Source organism: Monodon monoceros, unplaced genomic scaffold, assembly GCF_005190385.1.
Source record: "Monodon monoceros isolate NGI ecotype Baffin Bay Population unplaced genomic scaffold, NGI_Narwhal_1 Super_Scaffold_21, whole genome shotgun sequence".
Classification (NCBI taxonomy): domain Eukaryota; kingdom Metazoa; phylum Chordata; class Mammalia; order Artiodactyla; family Monodontidae; genus Monodon; species Monodon monoceros.
In genome coordinates, this window is record NW_021703778.1 from 3,147,106 (window position 1) to 3,164,610 (window position 17,505).

Here is a 17,505-nt window from a genome sequence, read left to right on the forward strand (position 1 = left end):
TACCCAGGCTCCTGGCATAAATGACTGATTCTAGAACTGAGGGGGGGGAAATATGAGATAAGCCTGGAACATAAGTAAGAAAGTGCTAAAAAGTTTATGAAGGCACATATCAAAGGACACAAGAGCTACCTTGAAGAGCTCCCCGTGGCCAAATCTGGAACAATTTTGGCAGCAAAATAGTGATGACAGTATTGGATTATAATCCATAAAATAAAATACCCATTCATCCATATTGATATAAATACTTAATACATGGGGGAGAAGGGAAAGCTCCTCCTTACAGTGTAATTCCAGTTGTAAATTAAGAAGTAATTAGGGGAATGGAAAATCGCCATTTGGCAAACACCTTGGTAATAATTGTTGCAGGCAAGAACCATCAATGGATGCTAAAATTAGTGGGTACAAGTAAAATGAGAAAAGAGTGTATCTGCATAATCGCAAAGTATTTCCCCACCAGACAATTATAAAGAAAGGCATAATAACTAGTATAAAGAAACCTGACAGCATCTTAACCAGGTGATCGAGGTTACTGTCACCAGTAGTAGCACACGCTGACACCACACACCACTGGTGAGAGGCACCAACAAAGGCACATCGCTTCAGAGACAGTTTTGCTCAAAATGTATTTCCTCAATCCAATCATTAGAAGACGTCAGAGAAAGCAGATTGAGGGCATCTTACAAAGTAAGTGACCAGTACTCTTCAAAACTGTCAGTGTCAGGGTCATAAAAAACAAAGACTTGTTGGAGACTGACTGGATTGCCAAATTTTGGAGGAGACGAGGAGACATGACAACTGAATGCACTGTGGGATCCAGAATTGATTTCTGAACCAGAAAAGAAAAGGACGTTAAGGGGGGAGACTGGCGAAAGTCAAATAAGATCTGTACGTGGGTTATAGTATGGCATTAATGTTATTATAATGGTGGTCGTAATAGTATGGTGATTATGTAAGAAACTGGTTGAAAGGTATACAGGAACTCAAGTACTATTTTTCTTTTCTATAAGCCTAAAATTATTTTAAATCAAAACGGTTTTTTTTTTTACAAAATAAACAAAAAAATATTTTAATATGCCTATACGTATCATATTCCAACTGTAGAAAATCAAAAGCAAGGTAAAATTTTGAAAAAAAATCAGAGGAGAAAAATACTTTATATACAGAAGAACAAGAATTAAAAATTACAGCCAACTTCTCGTCAGAAACCAAACCAACAAGAAGAAAATGAATGGAATATTTTTTTTAACATCTTTATTGGAGTATAATTGCTTTACAATGGTGTGTTGGTTTCTGCTTTATAACAAAGTGAATCAGTTATACATATACATATGTTCCCATATCTCTTCCCTCTTGCGTCTCCCTCCCTCCCACCCTCCCTATCCCACCCCTCTAGGTGGTCACAAAGCACCGAGCTGATCTCCCTGTGCTGTGCGGCTGCTTCCCACTAGCTATCTACCTTACGTTTGTTAGTGTATATATGTCCATGCCTCTCTCTCGCTTTGTCACAGCTTACCCTTCCCCCTCCCCATATCCTCAAGTCTATTCTCTAGTAGGTCTGTGTCTTTATTCCTGTCTTACCCCAAGGTTCTTCATGACATTTTTTTTCCTTAAATTCCATACACATGTGTTAGCATACGGTATTTGTCTTTCTCTTTCTGACTTACTTCACTCTGTATGACAGACTCTAGGTCTATCCACCTCATTACAAATAGCTCAATTTTGTTTCTTTTTATGGCTGAGTAATATTCCATTGTATATATGTGCCACATCTTCTTTATCCATTCATCCGATGATGGACACTTAGGTTGCTTCCATCTCCTGGCTATTGTAAATAGAGCTGCAATGAACATTGTGGTACATGACTCTTTTTGAATTATGGTTTTCTCAGGGTATATGCCCAGTACTGGGATTGCTGGCTCATATGGTAGTTCTATTTGTAGTTTTTTAAGGAACCTCCGTACTGTTCTCCATAGTGGCTGTACCAATTCACATTCCCACCAGCAGTGCAAGAGTGTTCCCTTTTCTCCACACTCTCTCCAGCATTTATTGTTTCTAGATTTTTTGATGATGGCCATTCTGACTGGTGTGAGATGATATCTCATTGTAGTTTTGATTTGCATTTCTCTAATGATTAATGATGTTGAGCATTCTTTCATGTGTTTGTTGGCAGTCTGTATATCTTCTTTGGAGAAATGTCTATTTAGGTCTTCTGCCCATTTTTGGATTGGGTTGTTTGTTTTTTTATTATTGAGCTGTATGAGCTGCTTATAAATTTTGGAGATTAATCCTTTGTCAGTTGCTTCATTTGCCAATATTTTCTCCCATTCTGAGGGCTGTCTTTTCATCTTGTTTATGGTTTCCTTTGCTGTGCAAACGCTTTGAAGTTTCATTAGGTCCCATTTGTTTATTTTTGGTTTTATTTCCATTTCTCTAGGAGGTGGGTCAAAAAGGATCTTGCTGTGATGTATGTCATAGAGTGTTCTGCCTGTGTTTTCCTCTAAGAGTTTGATAGTCTCTGGCCTTACATTTAGGTCTTTAATCCATCAAAAAGGTTTTTTTAATCCTGGTCAAAATGAAGCAAAACCCCCTTTTCTTTGAGTTTCATTAGTATATCTGAAAAAAAAAGTTGGAGTTTTCAAAAAGATTTTTCTCAATAAACAATAATAGAACAAAAGGAGGAACACTGAAACATAGTAATAATTCAGCTTACAGAGTGCATGTGCTGTCGAATCTCTGGCCAGATCTCTGGCCTTCATCCCTGCCTTAGCCTGTCTGATAGAATGTCTGATGTCCCGTCCCTGAAGGCCTCGGGCACGGCCATCACCGTCCTCCCGGTCTGCTCCAGGTTGCCGGCAGCCTTATCCCAGAGCTGGTCTCCATACCTGGAACTTTGGGGGCAAGGATGAGTCAGGCTCATTCTGCCTTTCATTCGGGCTTTTGTATTCGGGTCTAGTTTGGGTTTTGAGAGATACGCATCTTTTCTGAAAAACACTGGAGGGCTGGGAAGGCTGGCACAATAATGAACATTCACCTGTAAAGCCAACTTTCACACATCAGCACAGAGAAGTAACACCGAGTGGATGCACCTGTACAGGCCTGCTGCTGACTGCTCTCCCAAACATCATTTTCTTTAATTTTTATAACAACTCTGTGAGATAGCGTATTAGCTCCATTTTACAAGTAAGGAAACTGAGCCTCAGAAAGGTTAAGTATCTTGTTAAGATGACACATTAAATAGGGAAAGCCAAGATTTAAATCCAAATCTATTTGACTGAAAAGTATGCTATTTTCTTTTCCTTATAGACCAACAGAAAAAAATATATATACGTTGAATATAACATCATTATGTGACATACATGTATAGAGGAACAGGATGTAATTTCATCATAGGATACATCCATAGAGATCTCTTCTGTGGTGCTTCTGTCAGCACTGAACTCTTCTCTGTTTCATGCTCCCCTGTCTAATTGACTTAATGACCTCCAAATCTTAATTTTATTTTAAATTTCTATCTTTATGTTTTATGTTTCCTTCATATATCTGTTTGTATTTCATTTTTATATTTTAAATATAAAAGCCTTCATTCCCTTCTTCTCATAGGCAAGTTACATTGAGTTGGCCAAAACGTTCGGTTTTTTTCCATAAGATGGCTCTAGTAGTGCATAGTTGTCTTTAACTTCATTCGAAACAATTTTGTTAGATTGTATTGTGACAGCTGTCATATCAGCATGCATTTAAAAAAAAAACTTATCAAAATTGGTGAATTTTTGTGTAGCCATTTTAATATTGAAGATGGAAGAAAAAAGCAACATTTTCTGCGTATTATGCTTTATTATATGCAACTGAAATGCAAAAAAAGATGTGTACAGTATATGGAGAAGGTGCTGTGACTGATCGAACGTGTCAAAAGTGGTTTGCAAAGTTTCGTGCTGGAGATTTCTCGCTGGACGGTGCTCCAGGGTAGGCCAGTTGAAATTGATAGCGATCAAATGGAAACAATAATTGAGAACGGTCAACGTTATACCACGCAGGAGATAGCCGACATACTCAAAATATCCAAATCAAGCGCTGAAAATCATTTGCACCAGCTTGGTTATGTCAGTCGCTTTGATGTTTGGATTCCACGTTAAGTTAAGCGAAAAAAAACCACAGGGCAGGATTTGCTTCTTTTTTGCCGCTGAATAATATTTCATTGTGTGTGTGTATGTGTATACATACCACATTTTCTTTATTCATCTGTTGATGTACACTTTGTTTGCATGTCTTGGCTATTGTAAATAACGCTTCAGTGAACACGGGAGTACAGATATTTCTTGAGACAGTAATTTCTTTTCCTTCAGATATATACCTAGAAGTAGGATTCCTGGATCACGTGGTAGTTCTATTTTTAATTTTCTTGAGGAACCTCCATACTGTTTTTCATAGTGGCTGCACCAGTTTACATTCCCAGCAGTACACAAGGGTTCCCTTTTCTCTACACCCTCTCCAGCATTTCCTATTTGTAGACTTTCGAATGATGGCCATTCTGACCCGTGTGAGGTGGTACCTCACTGTAGTTTTGATTTGCATTTCCCTGATGGTAAGTGATACTGAACACCTTTTCATGTACCTCTTGGCCATCTGTAGATCTGCTTTGAAAAAAAATTTCTATTCAGGTCCTTTGCCCATTTTTAAATCATTATTTGTTTTTTTACTGTCAAGTGGTGTAAGTTCCTCGTGTATTTTGAATATTAGCCCCTTTTCAGATGTACGGTTTGCAGATATTTTCTCCCACCCCATAGGTTGCCTTTTCACTTTGTTGATCATTTATTTTGCTATGCAGAAGCTTTTTTAGTTTGATGTATTTCTTCCTACTTGTTTATTTTTTATTTTGTTGCTTGCGCTTTGGTGTCATATCTAGAAAATCACTGCCGAGACCAGTGTCAAGGAGTTTTTTCCCTATGTTTTCTTCCAGGATTTTTATGGTTTCATGTCTCACGTTGAAGTCTTTAATCCATTTCTAGTTAATTTTTGAGAGTGATACAAGATAGGAGTCCAGTTTCACTTTTACATGTGACTGTCCAGTTTTCCCAACACCATTTATTGAAGAGACCATCTCTTGCCCATTGAGTATTCTTGGCTCCCTTGTCAAATATTAGTTGACTGTATACACGTGGGTTTATTTCTGGGCCTTTGATTCTTTTCCATTAGTCTGTGTTTTTAATGCCAGTACCATACTGTTTTTATTACTATAGCTTTGTAATATGGTTTGAAATCAGGAAATGTGAGGCCTCTAGCTTTGTTCTTATTTCTCAAGATTGTTTTGGCTCTTCAAGGTCTTTTGTGATTCTGTATAAATTTTAGGATTTTTTTTTCTATTTCTGTAAAAAATGCCACTGGGATTTTGATAGGGATTGCATTGAATCTACAGATACCTCTGGGTAGTATGGACATTTTAAAAATATTAGTTCTTCCAGTTCATGAACAGAAGATATCTTTCCACTTATTTGTGTCTTCTTCAATTTCTTTCATCAGTGTTTTACAGTTTTTAGTGTACAGATCTTTTACCTCCTTGGTTAAATTTATTCCTAAGTATTTTATTGGTTTTGACACTGTTCTAAACAAGAGTGTTTTCTTTATTTCTCTTTCAGGCAGTTCACTGTTAGTATATAAAAATGCAACTGATTTTTTGTATGTTGATTTTTTTTTTCTTGTCCTGCATAGGTGTTGTTTGATTTCTTGCATCAGTGTTTTGTAGTTTCAAAATGCAGGTCATTAACATGTTTTGAGAGACTTAAAACAGGTCATTAACATGTTTTGAGAGACTTAAAACCTATGTCTCTCATTTTTGAAGGGAGAAACTATTGTGAATGTTTTGTTTTTAATTAAGTTTCCGTTTGTTCATTGCTGTTATATAGAAAGCAGTATGATTCATTTTTGTGTGTTGCCCTTGTATCCTGCAGACTTGCTAGTTCTAGAACTTTTTTGTAGATTCCTTGAGATTTCTATGTAGACAGTCTTCTCTTCAAATTGGGACAGTTTTTCTTCCTTTCTAATCTGCATAACTTTTATTTCTTTCTATTAAAAGATGTCAGGAGTGGTGAGAGTCGACATTTTTCTTTTCCCCAATCTTAGAGGGGGAAGTATTTGATCTTTTATTTTTAAATATAATGTTAACTGTAGCTTTGTTGTAGATGCTCTTTATCAAACTGAGTAAGTTTTCATTTCTAGTCTGCTGACAGTTTTCATCACGAATAGGTGTGAAATTTTTTCAGATGCTTTTTCTGCATCAGTTGATATGATCATGCAGTTTTGCTTCTTTAGCCTGTTAACACAGTAGAATGCATTACTGGACTTCCCAGTATTGAACCAGCCTTAGATTGATTCCCTGGAAAGCCCCTCTTAGTCATTGTGTTTTCATGTATTGCTGAATATGACTTGGTAATTTTTTGTTGAAGATTTTTGTGCCAATGTACATGAGAGATATTGGTCTATAGGTGGGTTTTTTGTTTTTTGCAATATTGTTACATGATTTTGATATCAGGGTAATGTGGACCTCATAAAATTAGTAGGAAAGTCTTCCTTTCTCTTCTATTTTCTTGAAAATATTATTTAAATTTAGTGTAATTCATTAACTGTCTGGAAAAATTTAAAGTAAAACCATCTGGACCTAGAATTTTATATTGTTTGGGGGGAAGGTTTTAAACTCCAAATTCAATTTTTTAAACAGTTATAGGAATATTCAAGTTAACCATCTCATCTTGGATGACTTGTAGTAGTTTCTAGTTTTTGAGGAAATGGTCCATTTCAAAGTTTTCAAATTCATGTGTGTTAGAGATGTTAACCTTACAGGACTGCTTTAAGGAAGATAGCTCACAATTACATAGCACTTACTATGTGCCTGGTACAGTACTAAGCATATACTATATTGATTTAATCTTCACAACTACCCTAAGAGGTACGGTTACTATCCTCCAAATTTATATTTTGTAAACTGATTATGTACTGCCTCACAGATTTCATAATGGACATATAAAATTTTTCATTTTAGGTGTAAATAATTACAAAAACAGTCTAATTTCTAGCACATTAAAAATGACATTTTTAACGTCATTCTTATATGTGAAATCCATAGCAGTTTAATACCTTCATTTAATACTTTCATTCTTTTTTTTTAAATATGAATAAGCTCTTCTTTAAGAGTCAGAAATGTATATCTTAATGTTTACTCCTTGGACTCATAGTGGTCCCTTATAACCCTTTTAATACCTTCTGGCTTTTCAGTGATAGCCCCTTTTCATTCCTGATATTAGAAATTTGTGGCTTCCTTCTTTTTTTGTCAGTCTTACTTAAGGTTTGTCAATTTTATTGATCTTTTCAAAGAACCTTTTATTGTTTTCTTCTGTTATTCTTTTTTGAATTTTATTGATTTCTGATCTTAATACTTCTTCCTTTCTGTTTGCCCTGGGTTTATTTTTCTCTTCTTTTCCCATTTCTAACATGGAAGCATAGAATTTCGATTTGAGTCCTTATTTTATAACATAAGCATTTAATAATGCAAATTACCCTTTAAACAGTGTTTTAGGTACATTCCACAAATTTTGATACATTGTTTTTCATTTTTCTATTTGACCCATGGATTCTTTAGGAGTGTGTTAATTTCCCAAGTGTTTAGAGATTTCCTCCTCTTTCTTCTACTGATATCTAGTTTATATTCATTATGGTAAGAACATACTTTGTATTATATATATTTTTTAATTTGTTAAGTTTTGTTGTATGATCCTGGATGTGATCTGTCTTCATGAATGTTCTGTGTGCATTTGAAAAAGATTGGGTTGAATGTTTTATAAATGTCGATTGGATCTGGTAGTTGTTAATGTTGCCTAGTCCTTTATAGCCTTGCTGACTTTATCTGTTTGCTTGTTCTGTCAATTAATGTGAGAGGACTATTGAAGTCTCCAGTTATAATCATGGATTGGCCTCTGCTTTCTGTTCTCTCATTCACCTATTGTGAAGCTCTGTTGCTAGACTCATACAAAGTTAAGATTGTTATGTCTTCTTGGTGAATTGACCTCTTATCATTATAATGTTTCTCTATATCTCTGGTAATTTTCTTAGCTCCAAAGCCTACTTTGATATTAAAATAATCACCCTAGCTTTCTTTTCATTAGTGTTTGTATGGTATATCTTTTTCCTTCCTTTTACTTTTAACATACCTGTATCACTACATTTGAAATAACTTATTTGTAGAGAACTACAGATGGAGCTTGCTTTTTAAAATCTGTTCTGACAATCTCTGTCCCTTAATTGGCTTGCTTAGACCATTTATATTTAATGTAACTTTTGGTGTTCGGGTTTAGGTTTATGATTGTATATTATTTGTTTACCGTTTTTTCATTCTTCTGTTTCTTCTTTTCCTGTCTTTTTTGGACCATTTGAATGTGTTTTAGTATTACATTTTCACTTATTTATTTCATTTTTGACTATCTCTTTGTATAGATTTTTTTTAGTAGTTGCTCTATTTTTTAAAATTTTTTATTGGAGTATAGTTGCTGTACAATGTTGTGTTAGTTTATGCTGTACAGCAAAGTGAATCACCTATATGTATATATACATATATCCCCTCTTTTTTGGATTTCCTTCTCATTTAGGTCACCACAGAGCATTGAGTAGAGTTCCTTGTGCTATACAGTAGGTTCTCATTAGTTATCTATTTTATACATAGTACCAGTAGTGTATATATGTCAATCCCAATCTCCCACTTCATCCCAAACCCGCCCCCCCTTTCCCCCTTGGTATCCATACATTTGTTCTCTACGTCTGTGTCTCTATTTCTGCTTTATAAATAAGACCATCTATACCAATTTGTTCAGATTCCATATATGAGTTAATATACGATATTTGTTTTTCTCTTTCTGACTTACTTTGCTCTATAGATTTGAATGTTACATGTTTTTCACAGTCTACTTAGAATCAGTATTTTACCACTCCAAGTGAAATATAGAAACCTTGCACCCACTGGGTCCCTTTACCCTCCTTCCCTCATGTTGTAGTTGTCATATGTAGTTGTCGTTTCTTATGTTCTCCTTCGTTCCTGACATTTCAAGTTTCCCTCTAATATCATTTCCCCTTCTTTGTGAAGATCTCCTTCTAGCAGTTCTTTTAGATGAGGTCTCCTGTCAACGAACTCTGCTAGATTTCTTTTATCTAAGAATCTCTTTATTTTACCTCCAGTTCTGAAGTATATTTTCACTGGATGTAGAATTTAGGGTTGAGAGGCTGTTCTTTCTTTTAGCACTTTAAAAATGTTCCACTTCCTTATGGAATCCTTAATTTCTAATGATAAATATGCTGTCTTTTGAATCATTCTTCCCTTTATAGTCATGCTACATTTTCTCTCTTTTCAAGATTTTTTTTAATTTTAGTTTTCAGAGTTTGACTCATGATCTGGGCCTGGATTTGGGGGGCTTTACCCTATTTGAGATTCAGTTAACCTCTTGAATCTATTAATTTGTGTCTTTTGTTAAATTTGGGATGTTTTTAGACATTATTTTTTCAAATATTTTTTTCTGTGTCATTCTCTTTCTGGGACTTAAGTGACATGAAAGGTACTTTATTATTACCCTACACATCTCAAGACTATTTTTTAATCATTTACTCTCTGTTTTTCAGATTAGATAATTTTTTTCATTGCTCTGTCATCACGTTCACTGATCTTTCCTCTTTCATCTCCATTTTGCTATTGAGCCTATCGAGTGATTTTTTTTTTTTTTTTTACATTTTTGTCACTGTAATTTTAGTTCTAAAGTTTCCTTTTGATTCTTTTTTATATCTTCTATTTGCTGATGAGAGTTTGCTGAGTCTTTCTATCTTTCCACTCTTTTCAGGAGTGTTCACCCTTACTTCTTGGAACACCTTTACAGTAGCTGGCTTACAGTCTTTGTCCTATAATTTCAACATCTGTGTCATCTCAGTGTTGCCATTTTTGATCACCTTTTCCCACAGGCACTGCGATTTTCCTGGTTCTTTGTACGCCAGATAATTTTGGATTGTATCCTGGACATTTTGAGTATTGTCTTATGAGACCCTTGTTGTTATTTAAATCCTGTGGAGAATTTTTGTATTTTTGGTTTAGCAGGCAATTCAGTGTATCAGGCTGTAAGTTCCAAGCAGCTTTCTGTGGGTTGTGGTTCCAACATCAGTTCAGTTTTCAAGCCTTTGCAGTGCTTTTCAGATCTGTGCCATGCAGTGGCCAGTCTGGGACATGAGTAGTGATCTTATCCCACACTTCAGTTCTCAGAGTCTGTGGTCAGATCCACATGTGAGAAGCTTGGGATGCACCCTGGAGCTCACAGACAGCTTTGTGCAGTCTCTCTCCCACGCCCCTCCCTCTCCACCGTCTCCTCAGTATTTCCAGTTCCTTGGGACTCCCCTGTTCAGTCTTCTGACAAAAACCTGGGACTTTGTTGCTGTACCTGATGCGTACTTCCTGCAACTATGACTGCAAGAAGAAGGGCCGCAAGAAGACAGGGAGGAGGAACTCAGTGGACATTTGTGCACCATCTTCAGGCTCTGGTCCTCTGACTGGAGAAGGGAAGGTCCCTTTCCCTTGGAGTTTTAGGTACCCTTAGGCCCCTGCTGTCACCATGGCCTCTCCCACCACTGTGGAATGACCTGGGGGCTGGGACACAAGACAAAAGAGGGAAAAATGCATACTTCTCCCTTCTTTGAGCCCCTTCTTGCTCCCTGAGCCTAAAGTAGAGGGCTTTCTTAGCACGCTCTTCCGTGCCTCAGTGTTGACGTCCAGCTTTTGGGCCTCCCTGAACTCAGGCCGGGGTGGGAGGGATCACTTCCAGCTCAGTGGCCCAGCCTTCCTCCCCTGCCTGCCTTCCTGCTGTGGTCACCTTCCAGAGGCTTCACACTGCCCCTGCCTGCATCCCCCCAGGTGCTTTAGTTGCATCCAGTGGGACACACAGGTGGTTTATCTCCATCTTAACCAAAGCTGACCCCAGGTGTATATTTCTTTTTACCATTATCTAAGTTAACAGGTGTTCATGGAGGTTGTGAATTATATTTACTGTGACATTGATGGGCAGTTATACCAAAAGTATATTAATACATATGTAGAACCTAAAGGATATTAGAAGGGAAGATGGCACTGTCTGGAAAGGTTCTGAAAAAGTACATAATGAAACAAATGTTTCACCCCTAAATAAAGTTTGAATACTATACTAATACTATACTAATACTATACTATACTAATACTATACTGTACTAATACTATACTATACTAATACTATACTATACTAATACTATACTAATACTATACTATACTATACTAATACTATACTATACTTATACTATACTATACTAATACTATACTATACTATACGAATACTATACTATACGAATACTATACTATACGAATACTATACTATACTATACTATACTTATACTATACTAATACTATACTAATACTATACTAATACTATACTATACTTATACTATACTATACTAATACTATACTAATACTATACTATACTATACTAATACTATACTATACTATACTAATTATCGGCGTTTGCTTTTTGGATAGTACTCCTGTAATAGGAACAGCGGGGTGGGGATAGCAGAGAGCAGGGTCAGGGAAGACTTACAAAATGAGAGACATGTGAACTGATCTTTAAAGAATCAGACTAGTAGAAGTTACTCAGATGATGGGTAACAGCATTCTCGCAGAGAAAACAGCTTGAGAAGAAGCAGGTATAAATGTGCATGGCATATGTGGATGTGTGTCATCAAGGAAGAGACAAAAGCAGGAAAGGAAAATCTGATTCATTTAGCCACTTACTGTGCCTTATTAGCCATTGCTACAAAGTGTTCCCACAGAAACATGTGAAATGGTTAGAAACACCCTGGTATGAATTTCAGAAATGCAAGGTTTAGTGTTAATGTGTTAAATGTGTTAAATAATCAGTCCTGTACTTTGCACTATTCTATCTTGCCATTGATAGTAATCTTCTGGATTTTTAATTAAAGTCAATTGCATTTGTCATTCTTACTTTTACTTGCTAGGAATTTCATCCTTTGGCAAAATGAACAAGTGCTGTCTATTTTGATCTAAATGTGTGCTATTTGCCTTTGACTTTTTTAAAACTAAGCTTTCAATTTTGAAATAATTATAGATTCACAAATAATTCAGTTTTAGATCTACAAATAATACAGAGAGCCAGAGCCTTTGTACCTTTTACTCAGTTTCCCCCAATGGTAACATCTTGTAAAACTGTAGTGCAGTATCATAACCAGGATATTAACGCTGACATAGGTGAGATACAGAGCATTCCATCACCACAGGGCTCCCTACTTGCCTTCAGACAACCCACCCTCTCCTCCCCTCCACCCCACCCTTAACCCCTGGTAACCACTAAGCTGTTCTCCATTTTTGTAATTTTGTCATTTCAGTAATGTTATGTAAGTGGAATCATACAGTATGTAACATTTTGGATTGGCTTTTTTCACTCTCCGTAATTTCTTGGAGATCCACTGAAGTTGTATGTATCAGTAGTTTGTTCCTTTTTGTTGCTGAGTACTAGTTTATGACTTATTGCAGCTATATTTTACCCTTATTTAAAAAACTAAAGTCTTGTTACTTAGGAGTTTTTCCTTTATATATTTGCTTTGGAATTTAGACTAAAAGTCAAAGCCTCAGGAGCATTCTAGTTTTCCTTCCTAAGTTGCATTTAGGTGGGTCAATCATAATGTGTTGACATTATTAAGTCTTACAGGAGAGAAAGTCTTATGTACAAGTAGATTCAACTACTTTACCCCTCATATATTTCTTAAAACTAGAAGTAAGATCAGAACACATGAGGGAGAACGCTGCTTGAGAAATATTTAGAACAGCCCCTGTTCCAAGACACCCTCGTGCTGATCCCTGGACAGAGCAGTGGGCGGTGGGGGGGCTGCCCCAGGTAGCAGTCTGCAGCAAGAGGAGTGTGCCCACCTTACAGCCCAGCATCAGCATCGTTTCTGTTTTCATTAGTTGACATGGTTTTAGTTATTGAACCAAAATTCCAGCCCCAGTAATGAGGGAAAGAATGGACACTTCCGGGTTTCAAATTGTGGTGCGTGTGGGACCAGATTCTGACATATGCCGCATGCTCATCTAAGCAGCCTAGATTCCAGCAGAAGGAATGAAGAAGTGAATAATTTAATTGAATCACACACAGTGTTTAAATTAGCTATAATAATAACTGTAAGTAGTAAAATTAATAAGGTCCAAAATATCACTTTAAACTTTAATATCAGTGCTATCTTCCACCTTAGCAAGTCATAACCCTGCCTGCTTTGATCTTCATTTGAGGAGAAATAGAGAATGCGCATGTGCAATAATAAGTACCTGTATTACTATCATATAATTGCCCACTTGGCACACTGTTTATTTTAGTTTAAGTAGATGCTTTGGAGGAAGAGGAAAAAAAGACATTAGAGATTTTCAGACACTTACCAAATACTAGTGTTTATCCTACAGTATTGTTAACACTTGACCAGGGATTTTTAAATTGTCATTTTGCTGATGGCAAATACAAAATGAGAATTCTTCGGTAGAAGTTAGTCTCACCATTATCCACTTTAGACAGTGGTTTTTATGCTGATCTAGAGAGGTCTGTGCGTATTTTAACTGTTTTTCACATAATGATCATCTTTAAGTAGTAACATAACAGTTAATGAGTATAGAAAATCCGCTGAATAAATCCACCCGACAATCCAGGACACTTAAGGAAATACATGCTTTAATGTGAGCACATTTTACTTGATTAGTGCTCTATTTCTCAATTCAATTATCAAACTTAGGGGAAATCTAAATCAAGATTTTTGACTGACATATTCAATGGGATTGATTGGAGTGAAGATAACTACACAATGTTTTAATATGACTGTAAGTCTTCTGATCATAATTATGATATATACTCTGAAAGCAGTTTTTAACTTATCTTTTGTATGTGCACAGGTTCTTAATAAACTATTTAATGAATAAAATGTACCTAAATATATAAAGCAAACTTTCTGCTTGCCTAAATAATGTGCATATTTACTCTGATCTTATGAGTTCATTACAAACATATATAGGTGGCAGAGACAGATAATAGACAACTAAAATGTTTATTAGTACCTACACTGTTATCATTTATTACTACTTGTCAGTAGTTAGAATAATAAATACAGTGAAAGAAAAAGTATAGTCCACAGGTGTTTGCTCTGGGCACACTGCAGTTTGGTCCAGCCTGCTTTCTGGTTGTCCAGGACTCCGTCTCGTGAGAGGGGCCAAGGTGGAGTAGCAAGTAGGCTTTAGAGCCATTCAGACCTGCATGCAAGTTCCGCCTCCACCACCCAGTAACCGTGTGTCCTTAGGCAGGTTGTTTAACCTCTTAAAGCCTCATGTTTTGGTAGGATTTTTTAAATTTATAAGAAGGTAGTTATGAAGATTAAAGGAAATGAGTTGATAAGGCATCTAGTACAGTGCCCAGTACATAGCAATTTGTGCTTCGGGAAGGAGATGCAAAAAGGAATCCTACAGCCTGTAGGTAGGTCTCCTCTCCTAAAAAAAAATGCTAAAATCCTAGTATGCTTATAATTCTAAGACATGTATGCGTTCAGAATTACATATACATCTTCACTTATTTCGCTTCACTAAAATATCTGAGTTTTGTAAAACTGTCTGCTTAATTTCTTTAAAAAGCTTTTCCTACTAGGAGATATTACTACACTTACAAAAGGGAAAAATCCAAACCAAATATGATCTTAAAGTTTCCTTTTCAGATTTCTAGAAGTTAAAATGTTGGTGAGAGGTGGATCTATCTTAATGCTTTTGTTCTTTGATTTTAGCAGGAAAGGAAGGACAAGAAATCCTGGGGCCTGAAGCTCGGGCAGATGAAGTGGGAGGTACAGGTAACTCTTGCCTTTTTCACGCACACTGTCGTCCTTGAACAAGGCCTTTTGTGTCACTGGTTTGTGCATCTGTGAGTCCTGAATTTAGTCTGTTTCCTACTCTTTATCTTGCCCCCTTTAAATGTTTAAGTACCGAGGCGTGTGGGACACTGTATGGAAAGTTAGCTTTTTACATTCTTTAAATACAGCGTAAGCTTACAGATTCATGTAATACAGGTTTCCATCCATAAGGATGACAAGTATAATCTACAGATAATCCCCAAAATAAGTATTTGAATGATAATTTAAACTTCTGTCAAATTTTTTTTACCATAGTTATAGAAATACAGATCTAACTATTTTGAGTTTCATTATTAGTTACCAGGATCTAACATTGAATTGCCCACAAGACAAAAAGCAAAGAGAGAAAAATAAGCAGAGATAATTGCTTATCCAGAAACCAGACTGAGAATCATGAATACTGATGAGTGAACATGTCACAGCAAACAAGAGAATAAACATTTTTCTTGTAATTACTGTGACTGAAAAAGGCCAAAATGACGTTGAATTATAGTAAACAGGAAAATTGCTTCTAGGTTACTAAAAGTACATACTCTCTGAGACTTAAGGCTATTCCTCTGTAATGGATTCAAATCAGATTTAAGAAGCAAAAGAATAAGTGCAAGTCTTAAATCCAGATCTTACATATGATAAGAGTAGGCACTTAATTATTGTGTCTCATAAGTCAGTCTTAGAATGTAAACTTCAAAAATAAATTCCAGATTATTAAAACATTTCCTCAAAATTCTGTACTTAAAAGTATTGTGTAACTGTATTCTGTATATACAACCATAAATTAGATATTTCTATCATATAGTTTTAATTAAATTTGGGTTTTTTCCTTTGGTTTAACGTTTATAGTTTTTTTTTTCTTTGCAGCACATTTTAGGAGTATTCCACAGAGCCTTATAAATTACCTTGTGTTGTGTAAGATGAGTGTGTTTTATAGTAATGTGTCAAAAATAGATTTTCATCTATAAGCATCAGCCCTCCCGTACTTGTCAGTTCTGTAAAACAAAGAGCAAGTCTTTGTACTGTTCCTGAAGGTGCATTCCAAATTAACTAAATAATAATGGAATATGTGATAATTTATGGTGCCTGCAGCCAAAGATTTTGTATTCTGCCTTTAATATGGTTATGTTGAACTTGCATGAATAATGTATTCAGGTATGCTTGTTATCAAATATTTGTCAGGCTAACTTACACATTATATAAAATATTTAAACGAGGTATTTGTTATTAGTAAAATAGTGTTAATGAACACAAAAGAATGCTGTTCATTACTCTTTTATTTGATGTTAAAATTTGATGACTTACATTACCAGAGTAATATAAGTTATTCTGTAAAAGATCGTTTGCCCTTTTAGGCAAAATGCCAGCAAAAAAGACATTTACAGCTCCAAGTTTACAGTATTTTACCTCACAGTTTGCTCTTCACTACGAAAATGAATGAATTCTTTCAGTTTGAAGTACTGAGTAATACATAATTTCCCTCCCCCCCGCCAAAACAGTCACATCTGGAAGATAGAGTCACTGTGTATCAGCCAGAGCTGCCACTGAAACACAGGACCCTCTGCCACAAGACGATGAGTCCTGTGCATTATTTCCTTGGAACACGGGGAGTTAGGAGTAGACAGACATTTAGTGAAACCCCGATAAGTGCAGTTTTCAGCAAAGAAGGATGGAAATTAGACGTTTGAGACTATTGAGCAGTTAAACTTTAAAATTATGTTTCGCCTTTGCTTTTGTTACTTCCTTGACTTCTAGGGAATAATGTGCTGACAGAGTCAACAAAAACCTGGCACAAAGGTCACCATCATTAGTTTAGAACTTTGTCAGCTTCTTTCTACAGCTGACTTCCTTCTGCAATTCCCGAAGTGAAGAGAACTATGGTCTCAGCTTAGTGTTCAGAGAGTGAAAAATCACCCGAAACATCCTTTGTTCTTCTAAGCACCCCTTTTTGTTTATATAGCTGATACTTGTGCAGAGTTTTAAAATTGGAGGATAAAGATAGGATACTTTATTCTGATGGGAGTGAAATACTGATGGCCACGCTAAAAATGTTATTTAGTCTTTACACTAAACATTTGTCTCTCTCTCCTTGCTTTCTCTAATTTGCGATGATAACCCTGTAATTCGGCACTTCGTCGGATGATTATAGTTCTACACTTTGACAATTAGCTCTGAGTTTTGTCACACCTGAAAGAAAACCAAATTATCATTATGTGTTTCTCTGTGTTTGCTCATCTCTTTAATGTTTAAACACGTAAGTTTATCAGTCTTAGGACGAGGAATTTTGCCTTATAACTGACCTTTTCACAACATGCACTTCCCAACACTTTAAATTTTATGGGTAAAACTGTGGAATGTCTGGTCTTAGCTTGAAATTGGCTTGGTAAATGCAGTTTCGTGGAGACAGTGTACTTTAGTTGGAAAGACGCCAGAATTTGAAAGCATCATCCACTCCAGTTTAATGTTCACCTTACCAGGACTGCTTTGAGGAAAACAGGTAACAATTACACAGCACTTACTGCGTGC

At 36.0% G+C, this 17,505-nt stretch overlaps 1 protein-coding gene across 6 annotated transcripts in view; it reads left to right on the forward strand.

Moving 5' to 3' along the window:
• Window positions 1-17,505, forward strand: part of ZEB1 (zinc finger E-box binding homeobox 1) — a 190,146-nt gene that overhangs the window by 131,151 nt on the left and 41,490 nt on the right. For 3 of the 6 annotated variants that reach the window (XM_029238873.1, XM_029238877.1, XM_029238878.1), the window contains one exon: window positions 14,866-14,928. In XM_029238873.1, coding sequence (XP_029094706.1) covers window positions 14,866-14,928 — 63 coding nt within the window. The remainder of the gene's footprint in view (window positions 1-14,865; window positions 14,929-17,505) is intronic. The other 3 variants (XM_029238875.1, XM_029238879.1, XM_029238876.1) reach the window with 2 other exon arrangements.